Source organism: Panicum virgatum, chromosome 2N (assembly GCF_016808335.1).
Source record: "Panicum virgatum strain AP13 chromosome 2N, P.virgatum_v5, whole genome shotgun sequence".
Taxonomy (NCBI): Eukaryota; Viridiplantae; Streptophyta; class Magnoliopsida; order Poales; family Poaceae; genus Panicum; species Panicum virgatum.
The window spans coordinates 18737771-18754452 of NC_053146.1; the positions used below are offsets into that span (position 1 = coordinate 18737771).

Consider the following 16682-nt stretch of genomic DNA (forward strand, 5'->3'; position numbering starts at 1 on the left):
TTCTTCGGGCAAAAGTCTTGATCATGCTGGTCGGACGATGATGGGGCATGTGGTATCGCTCCCTCCTTTGAGGCATCATCTTGGAAGCTCTACTGATTGCCGATGGAATCGTTGCCGTACTCCGGCCTGCTTTTGCCTGGTTCTGGTGGTAGTCGTCTGCTCTTCTCCGAGAGTCCCTACTTTGGTACCTGCCTTCACCTTACTTTGCCCACCTCGTCTGGGTTGCACAGGCTATCATCTGGCGGATGCTTTGTCGCCCCTCTTCGCTAGCAGATGCTTTTGCCGCCCCTCTTCACTAGCGGATGCTTTTGCCGCCCCTCTTCACTAGCGGATGCTTTTCCGCCATTGTTGTTCTAGTTGTTGATCGTTTCGGGTGGATGCTTTGCTATCTTGATTCATTGGTCGGATGGATGCTTTGTCACCTTTGAGTTTGGAGACCTTTTGCAATCTTAATGTTGGTGTAACTTTTAGCAGCCTCAGTTGTTTGGTCATGGCTAGGTTCATGTGTTGATGTGTGTTCCCTCCCAGTTGTTCTTCTTGTTCTTGATTGGTGTTAGATTTGCACGCCACTTGCTTGGTGTATCCATCTTAATAGCCTTAGTTTAAGGATTGTATCAGTCGTACAGTTTTCCTCTTAATGAAATACATGCTCAGGTACGTTCGTGAAAAAATAACACTTGGAGACCAGCTAGGATAACAAAGGAACGGATACGGGATACACAGAGACATATTCGCTAGATAATCATAGCTAATCGCTGACGTTCCATGAGAGGAAACGAAGGTCTTGTAGCAGCTCCTACGGCTTTGTTCCTATTGAACGAATATTTTGGTATCCCAAATAAAATAGCAGTCAGCACCTCCTCACGGGTAGCCTAGTTGCTCCCTCATCAGACCATTCACCGGCCCTGCAACAAGGACTGGTTCTATTCTATTTTTTAGATGGAGAAAGGAGAATAATCTTCAAGGCTGTATGGTGATAGATGCAATCATCCCCATTGGCATATTGCATTTACCATACTCTAAGCCAGACAAGGCCGTTGCTTGGTTCAACTTAGGAAGAAATATCCTGGCTAACAATCTGTTAATTTTGTCTGCTCTTATTTTTTTTTCAAATTCAAGACAAGCTGACTCAAGTATTTCAGATATTATCAAGTCCGCTGAACTGCCCGGTTTGGACCAGCCGAACAAAACGCTGGGCCTGCTAGAGCCAATCGTCGACGAGCTGAATGGCGTCGGTCAGCAGGAACAGGAGGTAAGCGAACCAGTCTTCATAGGGCTGGACAAGTCTGCCGAGACACAAGTATTTCAGACACTAACTCCTCGTTGGCTGAACCGGACGTGGAGATGGACGAAGCTATCAAAAGGGCTGTGGCGAAAAACCTGGATAGTACAGGCTCAAGTAAGGCAAATCGAATCAAACCATCCTCGCCTTCTGCTCCCCACGCAGTGATGCCAGGTATAGCATCGCCTTCCCAATGCCCATGTTTATTTCGCCATGCATACATATATATATATATATATATGTATATGTATATGTATATATATATATATATATATGTATATATATATATATATATATGTATATATATATATATATGTATATATATATATATGTATATATATATGTATATATATATATATGTATATATGTATATGTATATATATATATGTATATATGTATATATATATGTATATATATGTATATATATATATGTATATGTATATATATATGTATCTCTATATATATGTATATATGTATGTATGTATATATGTGTATGTATCTATATATGTCTATATATGTATGTATATATGTATGTATATATATGTGTGTATATATGTGTATATATATGTATATATATATGTATGTATATTTATATGCCACAAATATCCTTATAGTTTTTCGCTTTGTATGCCCCAAAAATAATACAATAGTGGGATATATATCTTCGTGTTCTCCAATGCAGTGCCCATGGACTCGAAGATGAGGACAGCAGCAGAGCAAGGGGATGTGGTTAGCATGCAAACACTCGTGGCTTCCAACCCAGAAATGGTTTACTCGGAGACTCTCGAGGAAAAAAAACACGGCCCTCCACCTCGCAGCATCAAAAGGACATACTTGGTTTGTTCATCATTTACTCATGTTCATTAATTTGAATGTCGAGTTTGTCGTTAAGGATAACTATGACGGCGATACGCCATTGCACATGGCCGTGAGAGCGGGGCATCTTCAAGTTGTTGAGCATCTGATTGAATATCTAGCATGGGCACGGAATATACAGAAGAACCTAAAGGTGATCTGCTCACAAATGTGTATCTAATGTTCATTCGGTACATTCTTTGAATCATCCACTTCTCTCTTTGGTATATCTTTTTTAATACGGATCTGCTATAGTTGCTATTGTATGTTGCACAAGCCATTAAAGTGAACTCATTTTTGTCCTGCCAAGTTTGCTAACACAAAAGATTGTTCTATAATTCCCAAATCCCAATAATTTATACACCGTACCGCAGCACAACAAAAGCCCTGTTTGGATACTCTAACTTGGTTAGAAGTTAGAGTTAGTTTCTAACTCTAGACTAACTCTCAACTAACTCTAACCAAAGTGGTGTTATGATGTAAGGGCTAGAGTTAGATTAAATGCACTTTTCCAATTATTTGGCTCCTTTAAAGTCTCTTTGAAATGTGGGGCCCATCACTCTAATCCAAATAAGCACCCCATAGTGGGGATAGTTTTTTGGGTGGGTTAGATACATCCAACCCACTCTAACCCACCATGTTTGGATATTTTTGGGTTAGATGACTCCAATCTAACCCAATCTAACTCTAACCCATGGATCCAAATAAGGCCAAAACTACAAAAAAAAAGTCTATTACTGGGCGTAGTAAATTGCAAAAACTTTAAATCCACTTTTGCAAAACTGTACGTCGATCGAGGCCCATTTGTGGTGCAATGCGGCCTGACTTTGTTTTCACCCTAACTTGGTTGTCGGCATTGGCCTAGGGATTTCCTAATGCCCAAGCAACTACCGTTGCATTTTTTATCTTCAGAGTTTGCAAGAAGTGTTTTATATATCATCCTAAGTAAAATAATTTTATCTTCAATTGTAGCAAATTCCTTTTATTTTTCGAAGAAGTGGTGGCACATCGACATCTGACATCTGAAAGATGGTCGGAGTGATAGTACATGGGAGAGATCGGCCCTGCTACTAGGACGTGAGGGACTGAGGGGGAGGAGGTTGTTGGTTGCGTGGCGTGGCTACGTAGTGGCAGTGTTAGGATAGAGGTAATGACATACGTGTTACGTTCCCATCTAGTATAGATTGAATAATTAGACTACTTGAAGGTTGTAGTCTTCATAGGCTTATTTTTTCCTTTGTTCTTGCCTCGTGGGGTACTTCTCCACATTGTCGGTGCCACTCAAACCTTCTTTCAAGAGTATCCTTGGCCCAAACTTTCTTCTCAACATCAAAACTAAGGCTGTTAAGTTTTTTTAAAAAAACAAAAACTGATATCTTCTTTCTCTTATGTTTTAGAATACTGAGGGAAGTCCTCCACAAGAAAAACAACTTTGCAATTATGCATCTGGCCACAAACATGACAAATAAAGAACTCTTAATGGCGGAGCTCAAATTTCTTCACAATGTACTTCACCTCATAAGCTTGATCTGCCACTTAAGAGTTATTAACCCTATTATAGTCATGTGAACTCTATGGTATAAAGTTCATTAGCAGAATTTAATTCAATGCATTCCACATCTCTTTCAATATATGTGGTGAATGTACGTACACCTCACATAACTGGTTGACTGGAATGCCAACAATGCACTAATAAAAAGAGTATTGGATCACTACCACCAGTTCTCATAGCTGTGAGCCAGATAGACCTTAACTTACCATCTCTTCGTCTGTTTCCATGGATGACACTACCAACTTTCAATGATATCTCCGGTGAGATAAATCTAGGAGAAATCAATTACTACCTCCGCTATTAAATATATGACACCATTGATTTTTTTCTTTCATTTGACTATTCATCATGTATATCTCTACAAATAAATAATTCTACAAGTTCAATCAAAATACTTTATTTAGAGGAGCTCATAGTGGTACTCATTTTACTTTATTTAACTAACTCATTAGATAAATATTATTGGTCAAAGCTTGAGAAAAAAGTCAACAGTGTCATATATTTAATAATAGAGGTAGTATATCGCATAGTTGGTGCGTGTCATGAACCATGATAGAAACCTTTTAATAGTTTTAAATGAATTGTGATAAACAAGGCGTTCAATATTACGGTTTGTGTAGTAGTGATGGGTCAATGAACAATGGTCCTTCTCCTTCCGGTACTTGGTCTATGTTAGAGGAGCTGCCTTTACAAACAATTGCTTCAACTAGCTTCTGGATCGGATGTACAATCCCTATAAATTAGGATTATTGTACATTGCAAAAAGAATGAATATATCCATTGATCAAATGTCATCACAAAATAAGGATATAATGCTAAACAATTGTAACCAACAGTTTAACAGCATCCTGATATGCACTCATTTCTTTGTTAAAACTTAGCAATGGTCCGAATATATATATGGGGCTGTGGTATAGTGAATGTAATGAAACTTAATTATATTTCAAACTTACTAAGACCTAGCTAATTTAAATTAACATAAATGATTGCTAAATTATTAACTGCACTAGAAATAAATAAAATAAAAAATCTCCATATATATATGGCCTTCTTATTGAACACCATATATATGTAATGAACCTATGTATCCATCCTATGAGGGGTATGGGGTGAAAGACTATTGCTTGTCTCCAGCTTAAACATGGTTGTCTAAATGTGTTTCAAGGTTTATCAATTGTGTTAATTACTCTATGGCTCAAAGTGTTTTACAACATATATCTAACCTGATCAAGATATTACTCTATGGAACTAATTAAATGAACACAAGATTGCATAAAAGTAAATGTAAAAATGTAAATGTGGTAAGAGATGAGCAAGAGGGCACAAAGTCCACACAATGACTTATCCTATGATATTGGTGAGAAAACTTGAAATCCCTAGTCCAAGTTAGAGCTCCAATAATTATATGTTCAGTCACTAAGCCTATCCTAATCAAGATGATATTAAGGTCCATCAATGCACTTCACTCAATTTTTTTATGAAATGGGAGGGGCAAGCCGCTATTGGTTGACATATTTATTTGATTAGGCTATATCGAGAATATGTTAAAGTCATACTATGGCTGACATATTTATTAATGTTATCATGCCTTGAAGTGTAAATATAAACACACGGTACCTGTAGCAAGCTTTAAGTTGGAGCTCACTTGGATCATATATACACTATTTATTGCCCAAATGAATGTTTATATTACTAATTTTGAAAATTGAAAGAATTCATTGTTATTCTTCTTTCATGTACAGGAACCACTACTATTGAAAAATAAGAAAGGGAACACCTCGCTGCATGAGTCTCTGGTAAATCACAGGTATGATCTGACTATTAAACTATTAGAAGTTGCCAAAGAGGTCACACCCACGAGGACAGCACTTGAAGCAATAGCCACCATGCATATAGTTGATGACAATGAGGTTGTCACGTTGGACACTGTGCTTCTCCATCTCAGCAATGATGATGGGGATACACCATTATTCCTGGCAGTTAGGGTGGGACGTCTAGAAGGTTTTGAGCGACTGGTCAAATATGTGACAAGTGCAACAAATATCCCGGAAAAAATCATCAAAGGTATCCAGCACACCTCACCTCAACTCACCTATATAAATCTATAATCTTCAGTTCTTCAGAGAGATTTAATTTTTATCGAAGTATATGCTTGAATTGTTCTGTTGCGTTATTGAACTATTGGGACTTAGTGTTGAGTAAAATGCGGGATAGAGGTAAGAAGATATGTGCGATAGGTGGGTAGGAAGGCCATTGTTTCTGCTCGCAAGAAGAAAAAAAAAGGAAGGCCTTTCTTTCACATCTCGATATTTCCCCAAGCTGGGGGTGGGATTTTGGGACGGAAGGAGTACATAACAATCTGAGGTGACTTCACCTAATTTCTAGGATACGGGCCGGGATCAGCTTACCATTACATCAACAACACTCTAGAGTACTATTTGTTTGAATAGCAACCACCCCTCAACAAGCTCCAACCTTACAGGCTACAGCTATCGCTGCAGCTGCGACCGTGGAGACAGCCGTGGGGGTGTGTGTCCACGAGATGGAGCTTTCCAGGAATTCCATGAGGCCGCAGCTGGATGCACCACTGCATAAATCATTTCTAGGGACAGTTAAAACAATATTTCTAGAAGCAGATGCATATGCTTTTCACAACTAAAATGGAACATTTGTAGGGAACCCGCCTTAAAAATGGATTTTTAAGGCCGGAACATGCTATGACCCGCAACACTAAAATCCATTTAATAAAATCAGCAAAATGGAAAAAAGAAATTAGCATAATAAATATAAAAGTTTTTCCTCACACAGTGGCTACTAAGTAGATGGTCCCAAGTCGTGCTATTTATTGCGCACTTGCGCTCTCTAGGGTTCAAACTCTAGAGTTAAAGTCTCGCACATGCTCTCCCATCTATTACACCAAAGAAGTCCCTTGTGGGTAAGGTATGCTATTTTCTTAGGTATTAACTTTGGCAAGTTTTTTTAGGTGCGGGCCACAATACGATTTCTTACTAGAAATAAATTTATAGGGGTGATCCTTATTGCGGCCCATACCTAGAAATTCCCTATTTCCAGAAGCGGTCCTAAACACCAACCGCTTTGAAAAAATGATGATTTTCAAGGGTGATTTGTGTTTTGATGCGCCCCTGAAAATGGAGGCGACGACCCCATCTTTATGCTATCGCCACGTAGATCCAAAGAAATAAAGGAATTAGTGTAATACAAAATAAAAATAGTGCAACAAATGTCAACACTTGGAATACAAATGACAAGAGAAAAATCAGAGGAAATATATCACAATGAATTATGGTTACACCACATCAACACAAAAAATCAGAGGGTGATGGTCAACGGGGAGCTATAGGCCGGGGGAGGGGGGGCGCAATTGGCGTGTTACAGGCATGAAGAGGTCATAGCTGAGTTGGGCAGTACAACCTTTTTTTTTGAAAGAACTACGGCACCCCTTAGGGTGCCTGTAGGAAGTACAATAGCCTAGATGAGATGGAGAAGACGGTGGCCTACCGCATATCCGACCACCGCATCCCCATACAGGTGGGGATGATACGAAGAAGGATCCAGAGGATAGTCGTAGGTGAGGTCCTCCAGTGCCCTCCGCTAACAAGGGGCCCAACATTTGCTGAGGAACATCTTGTGGGCAGTAGCTTGGAGGATGGGTTTCCGTGCATCATGAACAGAAGCTCGGAAGGGTGGCTACTGATGGCCGTGTTCGTGCGGTGCATAGGAGAGGGGCCATCACCCTATTCCTGCATGCGATTTGTAGGAGACACTGGGGGCGAGGGAGTGAGGCGCAAGCTGTGCCTGGCCGCTACTACCACTCCAACCACCTCCTCCTTCGCTGGCTGTTGCCGCTTTATTTCGGTTTGTCCTCCACATGGAAATGGAGAACCCACAACATCCCTCTGCTCCGCCCTAGGATCCTAGCATCTCCCTCACCAATGTCATCTTGCAACTTGATCAGCCGCCTCACCATGGCCTCACGATGTGGGGAGAGGAGGAGGGCCATCGGCTTCGGCTGGACAGTGGAAGCAATTAGTTTTTTCCAGCAATTATTGAAGGAGGTCGATATCGGGGGAGGCGCAAGAGGGAAGGGAAGAGGGGAGGACGGAAGCCCGTGCGTGGGAGTGCAATGCATGAAAGGGGCAGAAACGAAGGGGAACAAAACAATCGGTGAGGGGCAACGATCGGACAATGCTTGTTGATGCAAGCAGAATGACGAAGTGGAGGTGGGGGTGAGGGTCGCATGGAAATTTTCCCCAATTGTTCTTTTTAGAAGTATAGAGATTACCATGACTTGAAGTGTAAATATGAACTCGTGGTATCTACAGAACGAATAGGTTTTCAATCTGGGAGATCACATGTAACATATATGTATCCAAATTCCTACCCAGGTAGTTGTTATGCACCAAGTTTAATGTATATACACAAAACTCATAAACAAATCATGTTAACAAGGGAATAATTCTTACATTGAAATTGAAAGATTGACACTGATATTGTTCTGCGCGTGCAGGAACTACTACTATCAAAAAATAAGAAAGGAAACACCTTGCTGCATGAGTCCGTGGAAAGTCACAGGTACGATGTGGTGATTGAACTATTAGAAGCTTCCCGAGCAATCAGGCTCAAGGCGAGACCACTTGAAGCAATGGCCTCCATGCATGTAGATGAGGGCAATGAGGATGTTACAATGGATATTGTGCTTCTCAGTCTCAGCAATGCTGATGGGGATACACCATTATTCCTCACAATGAAGGTGGGACGTTTGGAAGGTTTTAAGCGACTGATCATATATGTGGCAAGTGCAACAAATGTCCCGAAAAAATCAAAGGTATTCAGCACACCTCATCTCACCTATATAAATTTAGTCTTCAGCTTTTATGAGGGATTTATTTTTTATTTAAGTATATGCTTGAATTGTTCTGCTGCGTTAATGAGATATTGGGACTTAATGTTGAGTAGAATAAGGGAAACAGTTAAGGAGATATGTACATAGGTGGGTAGGAAGGCCTTTGGATTATGTCTCGATATTTTCCCAAGCAATGGCGCCTAAAATGCTTGTGACCAGTATGTCATTACGTTTACAGAAGGATCCGCAAGCGCATGTTGTAGCATTTCATCCAGAGAGTAATAGAAGGATCCACAAGTGCATGTTGTAGCATTTCACCCGGAGAGTATTCAGCTATCGTTATTTATATTTTCCCAAAGTATGGCTGGTGGTAAAGAAACTTGGTACATAATCATGATATTATGCATAAGCTATAGTCCACATCTCATACTGGGGTCAGATGATAGTAGGGTAATGTGACACACACCATTAGCCAACCCTCACGGATAAAGAATAAATAAATAAAGAATAAAACAATAACACTTAGGTTAGCGGGAGCATAAGCAATGAACAAGTGGCCTAGAGCATCTATTCATGTTAGCAAGGGTTATGCTACGGACTCGATTAGGGCTGTAGGTGCCAATGTTTAGCTTTTTACCAGGATGCTCATGACCAAGAATCACAAGGGAGAGGAAAATATACTCAGGCCATAATAGAGTGCCAGGAGGTAGATTTTGTGGAGTCACAAAGACCGTCCAACATGAGTAAGGAGCATCATTGATATTGAATGGGGTGAAACCATCAATTGCTACAGAAAGTTTTACATTTCTCTTATCCATTGCCAAATCTAGAAAGTCCACATCAAATTGCTGCCAAGCTTCTCCATCACAAGGGTGCACTAGCTTACCACATGTTGAGGGATTATATGAATGCATTAGCGTTGTAGTCTCCTGGTGTGCATATAGACTTTGCAACCTATCAGTGATGGGAGGATAACGCAAACTTTGCATGGAATTTTATTCCGTCCTTCCTAATACTGATTATCACCAGAAAAGTCACATTTCTCTTTTTCCTTATTATGTTTGCAAAATAGCATGCAACTGTTATATCAAACATCAATTTTCACATGCGGCATACCAAAACCCTCTAATAATTATCGTGAGCGGTAGAAGTCATTCTGTAACTTCGAATCCGAAGGAAGGAGTTCCTGTATTAACTCTGTAATATCATTATATTTTGCAATAGACATGTTGTATCATGACTTCACCGCAAGGAACCGAGCAACAGCAGAACGACATGAGTGTGGGGTTCTCTCATGCACCAACTCATCTGCACTAACAACCATAGAAAGCATGGGCATATTCTGTTGGTTCATCATCCATTTCAGGTGGATGGCGCCCATCTAGACCAACCAGCATTTGATCCATCTGGTCAATCTAATCAAAACCATCGCCATTTGCAATGGTACCCCATCCATCATGCCTATCAAGCCTCTCACCATGCTCCTCCATGTTTCATAGCCTTTGTTAAAGCCATGCTTACACAAGTGCAGCTCCACAGTAAATGTTTTGTGCCTAAATTAGTTGCAGCACATGGCACAAGCCACTTAAGGCTATCAATTTTCAGCTAGACCCAGAATTGAAAATGCATGATTCAAGAACTGAGTGATTTGATCAATCCATTCATTAGACGGAGCTTTACCATGCTACCAACCACTATACATCCATGTGCACTGTAACATATTAACTAGTTCTATTATTCAATGGCTGCATAGACAAATATTGCATGTTTATACAACTATTTCATTGCCTCTCGTGTCAAGTGTACAGTCACATCAATATCAAAAAAATAGGACACGAGCATGAACCAAATATTACCTTAAGTCACACAAGAACAATCAATGGTCCTAAAATGAGTGCAGTGCAGCTTCCCACTAGGCTCCTCCGATCCTCGCCCCCCCCCCCCCCCCCCCCAATCTTTAGTGATACACAAAGGACACCAAATCAAAACTTTCAGAACAATCTCTATTCTGCCATGTGAATATTACATCAACAATTGCTGAGGTAAAATAATTAAATGAATGAGGCATTGCAATTGTATATCATTGGTACATAGTACAAATCAGAGTCTAGGCTAATATAAGAGGAACTATATGATAAATTTCAGGGGAAATACGAAGACCTGTAACCTTAACATGATTTGAAACGAGAACTTGTCACAAGCTGCATTGGGAAAGCGCCATGGGTCGGTATCAAGGGCTCCAATCCGCCTTCTCGATTTTGGGGTGGCAGCAAAGGAGGGAGTGATGGATTCCTCGACAAAAGCCAAGCTAGCCAAGGGGGTGGCGGCGCTGGGCGTGGGTGGGGACAGAGGCGGCAAAGTGTGGAGGCATCTGCTAGACCCGATGTGGCTTGGCGTGGGGTGGGTATAAATTTGGAAGGGCATTTGGGCCTGAAGTGGAGCATGTGCTCTCGCAGTGGCGGCGGGGACAGCCTCTCGATGAGCCCCGTGAGGTTAGGGTATGGGAGCAGACGGGTGATTTTCCTTCAGTGGAATCCCGGAACAGGAACCGGTGAATCAAAGCCGCATACGATTTGATTCGGTGAGATATAGGGGATGAAGGGTGGGATTGGGGGCATTAACTTGCGCTTGAGGTCGTGGAAGCGGGAGACAAGGGAGGTGAGGTGGTCGACGGCGGCGGGGCTGCTCATGGTGGGGGTGATGGAGGTGGAGGAGAGGCGTGCAGAGGAGTAAGGGAGGAGGTGGGGAAGAAGAGAAGAGGTAGACGAGGAGAGGGGAGGAGGCCGTGGTGACGAAAGTAGTGGTGGAGGTGAGCGCTATCGGGGGTGTAGGCACGACAGGCGGGGTAGGGTGGGAATCGCACGGGTGAAAAAAAATAATTCATTTTTGGCAGAAACATCCCCTAAGTTGCTATTTCTATGGGCCTATCCTTCTCCCACCTCCCTCAAGTGGGTCCTGCGTGAGGGGTACGACGGACCTAACATGGGTGAGAAATGCTTTCAATTGTTTTCGATCTTTATAATATGGAACATAAGGTGTCTACATATATTCACAATTAATTTTTCAGTTATACCACGGCCTCTAAAAATATGTTTTCTCAAGCTGCCCAAATGGGGCGCCACCAACAACACAGGTTATTCTCCATATATTTGGCATGAAGCTTTTGTTTGGGTGGTTAGTTTATAAAAAAATCATTTCTTAGGGCAGTCCCAACCCATAGTTTCCATGGTAGTTTCTATATATTGCCACATCATCAACACACCAGTTGAAAATCTAACCTTCTCAAATCATAATTTCCACAGTGTAGTTTCTATCCAGAGTAGAATTTAATAGCTTCATGTATGCTCCCAAACACAGCTTGGTCACCTGTGGCTACCAGCCGTGTAGCCTTCCTACCACTACAGTATATGCTCCACAATACATTGCACCGATGCCTAGAGCTCGGATGTCTGGAAGATCACCGGCGACTGATGGGCCGGAGACTAAAGCACCACAGGCGGCTAGAATCTTATTCCTCGTCTGGATCTCGAGAGAAGCTTTGCTCCATACATGCATGTTGATCTAATCTTGTAGCTGCCTGGAGATGCTTTGGGGAGGTCGATTGGGAGTGGATTTAGGTGATTGGTGCCGGTGAGCAATCGATTTGCGCCACACGAGGACTCCGTAAATCAGAGGCCATGCGAGGGATGAATTCTGGAGCGTGGGTGCGCCATGGGATGGCAGCGCGCGGGGTGGGTCGCGGTACTGCAGCGGTGTAAGGGCGGGCGGAGGGGAGCGCACCGGATCTGGGGTCGAGGGAGGAAGTCGAGGATAGAAACGATGTCGTCGCCCCAATGCGATTTCGGCAGTTTCTTAGCGCTTTGCGGCACGAGCCGACTTGGTTTCTCTCATGAGAAACGATGTCTTCCGTTTTTTTCCTTCTCTCCTCATTTATTTACATGCCACCTTAGCTTCTTTGCCTACATGGCACCATATTTAATGCTATAGAAACTATCCTAGCTGAAGGGTTGGGACTGGCCTTATACAAGTGAGGCCCACCAACGGCAGCCATGGCCCAAACCCAGCAGCAGCAGCAATGAAATCTTGGGTTGTGTGCAGCCGCACAGGTCACTACAGCACGGCATCCTGACGTCTTTATTTAGCTGGCCTCCTCCATATCTATGAGACTGACTCGGGAGTGTAGCTTAGGAATTCTGTTGTGCGAGGGACGGGACATCTCCTTTTTTTTCCACAAAAAATAGCATGGACGCAGATGCTCAGAAAATTGAAGGTTAGGTTGATTGGTTTCTAAGGAATAATTGGCCGTAGGTTATCCATTGATTGAAAAGAACTCGCTGTAGCATATGCCATGGCAGAGGACAGATGTGCCGTCCATGATGGTGATCGTCCCAAAGTGTGTGGCATGTGTGAAGAGTACGAAAGTCTACATATGCATTCATCTCATGTCCTGATAATTATAATTATATTTTTTATATTACCGTATCATGGTGTCTGAATATGGTATTAACTGGAGGTCACGTATATAGAAATTTAAAATGAACCATTTTAACATAGAAGACTATGGATTTTGCAAAAGAAGTAACGGAACAATTTTTATCAGAATGTTTCTAATATTTTTCTTTTGTTTACAGGAACTACTAATAATGCAGAATAAGAAACGGAATACTTTGCTACATGAGGCAGTGATGCATTGCAGGTATGACATTGCCATAGAGTTATTAGAAGGTGCCAAGAAGTTAACGCTCACACGGGAAACAATTAAAACACAAGTCCGGATTGATATAGAGGATGATGAAGAGGGTGTTAAGCTGGATCATGTGCTTCTCCTTTTGTGGAATATTGACAAGCATACACCGTTGCACCTGGCGGTAGAAGCAAAAGATTTTGAGATGGCTAACATGCTGCTTAAGTGTGATCAAGTGATGAAACAAGAAGTTATTAGCAGAAAGTATGCAAAGGTACTAACTTTTTTTAAACAAAACTAAAACTAAGCATGAACAAATGTCATATCTTACCATGTGGTACCTAAACAATGATTAAATAATTCTCGTGCTAGACTGAGTTACTAGTAAAGTGGGATTGGTACGCCTAGTATCTATAAGTTGAGCATTGGTTGAGTTTTATCTTGGAAAAGCACAAACCATGAAGCAGTTCTTTTACTTGTACTATAACACAAGTGACTTTTACACACACACACCCCACCTTCCTTTCCACATGCGGCTAAATTTACAGACCACTTGATAAGTGCCTGGAGGGCCGAGGGCCCCTATTGTCTTTGAACCACCTGCGAAAATAGGATAAATAAATGCGATACCAAATATGAACCACCTATGAAAAATTTGAAACATTATATATTTGTCCTTTCTATACATTTTTAATTAGTGCATTTTTTGTAATGAAGTAATATGGAGTGAAATATCCAACCCCCCCCCCCCCATCTATATCAGCAGGCCCCTTCTTTTATCTTGTCAATCTCCATCTCTAGCAAAATATATAAAGCATTTGCAAACTTTTTAGGACTACTGAAAATTTAATCCAAAAAACCTTTGAGACATCTTCAAGGTTAAAGTATGGTTTAGATGCCACAATACTTGACACAGTACACGCTGACCGGTGCTGTAGCAGTGTAGCGCATAAAAGCACAGTCTAGGGGACACGGAGAGGCAGTCGATATGTCTTCAGGTTTGGGCGTCTGTTGGATGGGAGCCTTATGTCCTTGTCTGTGAGTTTGGTATTCAGGTTTGGGCACCTGGTGGATGCATGAGAGCCTTAATTACGTCCTTGTCTCTGAGTTTTGTATACATGATATGAGTGAATGATGGTTGGATAGGTCAACGCTCATTGAGAGCCCAGGACCAGCAGGTGACAAGAGGAGAGAATATATATGTGTGTGTTGTCCAACCTCCTCCTCCAAGGCCAGCTGGGGCTGTGCGAATGGAATGTTGGAGGAGGAGAAAATATCTAAGGTTTCCATCGTTCAAGAAGGACAAGGGGTATTTCACGTGATTGCACAATTCTCCAAACTAGATATGAAAATCCACTCCTGCTCTTGGCTGATGGCCGGCAGTCTTGTGGGGGCTGCCTGTCTCGTGCCACTTGTGATGGTGTTGACGCATTGACCCTGCGTTTGCTGTCGAGAGATTGCTTAGTGTGCAATTCTCCCTACTACACAAAGATCAAATGTACTTATGGTAGGGGAATTTGTTAGGATTCCATCATGCATGCTGGCCGCCATGGGAGCCCGTACGTGTCCATCTGGGGTGGTCGCCAAATGGTGGCATGTGTTGATAAGGCATAGTGGCTGCAACTGGTGCGGCCAGTACTCACTCCTGAGGCCCTGGGCGGGCACATTAGTGCTTTGTAGGCCTCATGGGGTGGTCAGGGCCTGACAACAGGCCCCAAGAGCACACAACTAATTATGGTTGAGAGCCTCTCTCGTGCATGGCTCCAATGCCTAGCAAGGCTGACGTGTCAGGGGACGTCTAGATGCCATGCACTCTAGGTTCGTCCATGCTTGCGGCAAGCTAGTGGTCATCGCTTTATAGGTCTCATGGGGTGGTCACACTACTACAAAAACGTTGATTTGTCCCAGTTGGAAAACCGCTGTTGTCCCGGTTTCCCAACCGGAAACGCCTGTCCGGGACAAAAGGGGGTGCCCTTTTGTCCCGGGTGTGGCAACCGGGACAAAAGAGGACCTTTTGTCCCGGTTGGTAACACCAACCGGGACAAAAGGTGCAGCCAGCGCCCACGTGGCTGGCGCACCCTTTTGTCCCGGTTGGTGTTACCAACCGGGACAAAAGGTCTCTTTTTTTCATGTTTTTCTTTTCTCAATTCTTTTTCTATTTCAATTATACTTTTGCATTTCAATTAAACTTATGTATTGGAATTCAGTGTGTATGATCTCCACTAATATATACATATATATAGTTACTTATATAATATTTGTCCTAGATAGTTTTCATATATAAATTAATTCACTTATATATATATGTATACACATATCTATACATGTGAATTCCTTTACATATGAAAATGTCTAGGACCAATATTATATAAATATATATATATACACACATATATATTATTGGAGTGCTTATATATATAATACATACATACTCCATCATATTTGCATAGGTATATTCGTTCTTAATTACATAGTAGAATTCGCCTTTTGGAAATTTAATACATACATACATACTCATAAATAGAAATTTAATACATAGACACACATATATATTTACATAGTTATATTCGTTCTTAATTACATATATACGCGTATATTGTCATATTTGCTGTGATTGTCAATATTAGATATTCCAACATAGTAGAATTCGTCCTTTTGGATCGAGGACTTGCTCAACAATAAATCCGGAGAATTGTTCTTGAATCGCCATAATCTTTTCCTCCGGTATGAGTTTATCGCGCATCTCCCCGACCTATGGAAAAAGGGGATAATTAATTTCGACTAATTAAAATACGAGTTCAAATATTAACAAGTTTTTTTACTTACTTCCTCCTCCCAATCTGTCCAGCCCTTTGGAGGACCTACCAGACCATGGATGTTCTCGCATACATAGTATGCGCACAATACAGTGTCCTGGTTTCTGCCTCATACACTTTAAGAGAGAAGAAATTATCAGGTATTTACATGAATATATAATAAAACTAATGAATCAGTGCAACGAATCATCCAAGCGCGTACCGGAAAATCTGTCTTGATCTTCAATTCCTTGTCAAATTTGCCTGGATGATTTTTAGCGAATTCTTTCCAAACCCTGTGCATGATTAGAACAATTATAGTCAAGTAACAAAGTGATTCAAATTATCGGTCATGGACGGAGTAGTGGTAGGAATTACTTTTTCATCATGTTAAGAAGATTTTCGTATTGTTCTGGAGGTCTCCTCAGTGAGTCCATAACCATGAGTAGGCTCTTCTCGGGAATTATGACAATTAGGACAAAGTGTTCACTGCAAAATTATACGGAGGCAGTTCTTGGTAGTTAAGGTTTAAACAATTCGATTATAGAATAGAAAGAGTTAGACGGAAGGAATCACTCACGCAAAGTTGTAAGGAAACAATATCATTTGCTTGTTGTGATGAACGCTTATGTACTTGAACAAGTTTTGGA

The 16682-nt window shown here is 41.5% G+C and overlaps 1 protein-coding gene across 1 annotated transcript in view; it reads left to right on the forward strand.

Annotated features, from left to right (window-relative positions):
- Window positions 1-1139: 1139 nt before the first annotated feature.
- LOC120659924 (ankyrin repeat-containing protein At5g02620-like) overlaps window positions 1140-16682 on the forward strand; it is a 48711-nt gene continuing 33168 nt past the window's right edge. The window contains exons 1-6 of the mRNA XM_039938191.1: window positions 1140-1252; window positions 1345-1456; window positions 1965-2291; window positions 5432-5753; window positions 8218-8535; window positions 13185-13511. Of these exons, the coding sequence (XP_039794125.1) occupies window positions 8353-8535; window positions 13185-13511 (510 nt within the window). The 5' untranslated portion in view covers window positions 1140-1252; window positions 1345-1456; window positions 1965-2291; window positions 5432-5753; window positions 8218-8352. The remainder of the gene's footprint in view (window positions 1253-1344; window positions 1457-1964; window positions 2292-5431; window positions 5754-8217; window positions 8536-13184; window positions 13512-16682) is intronic.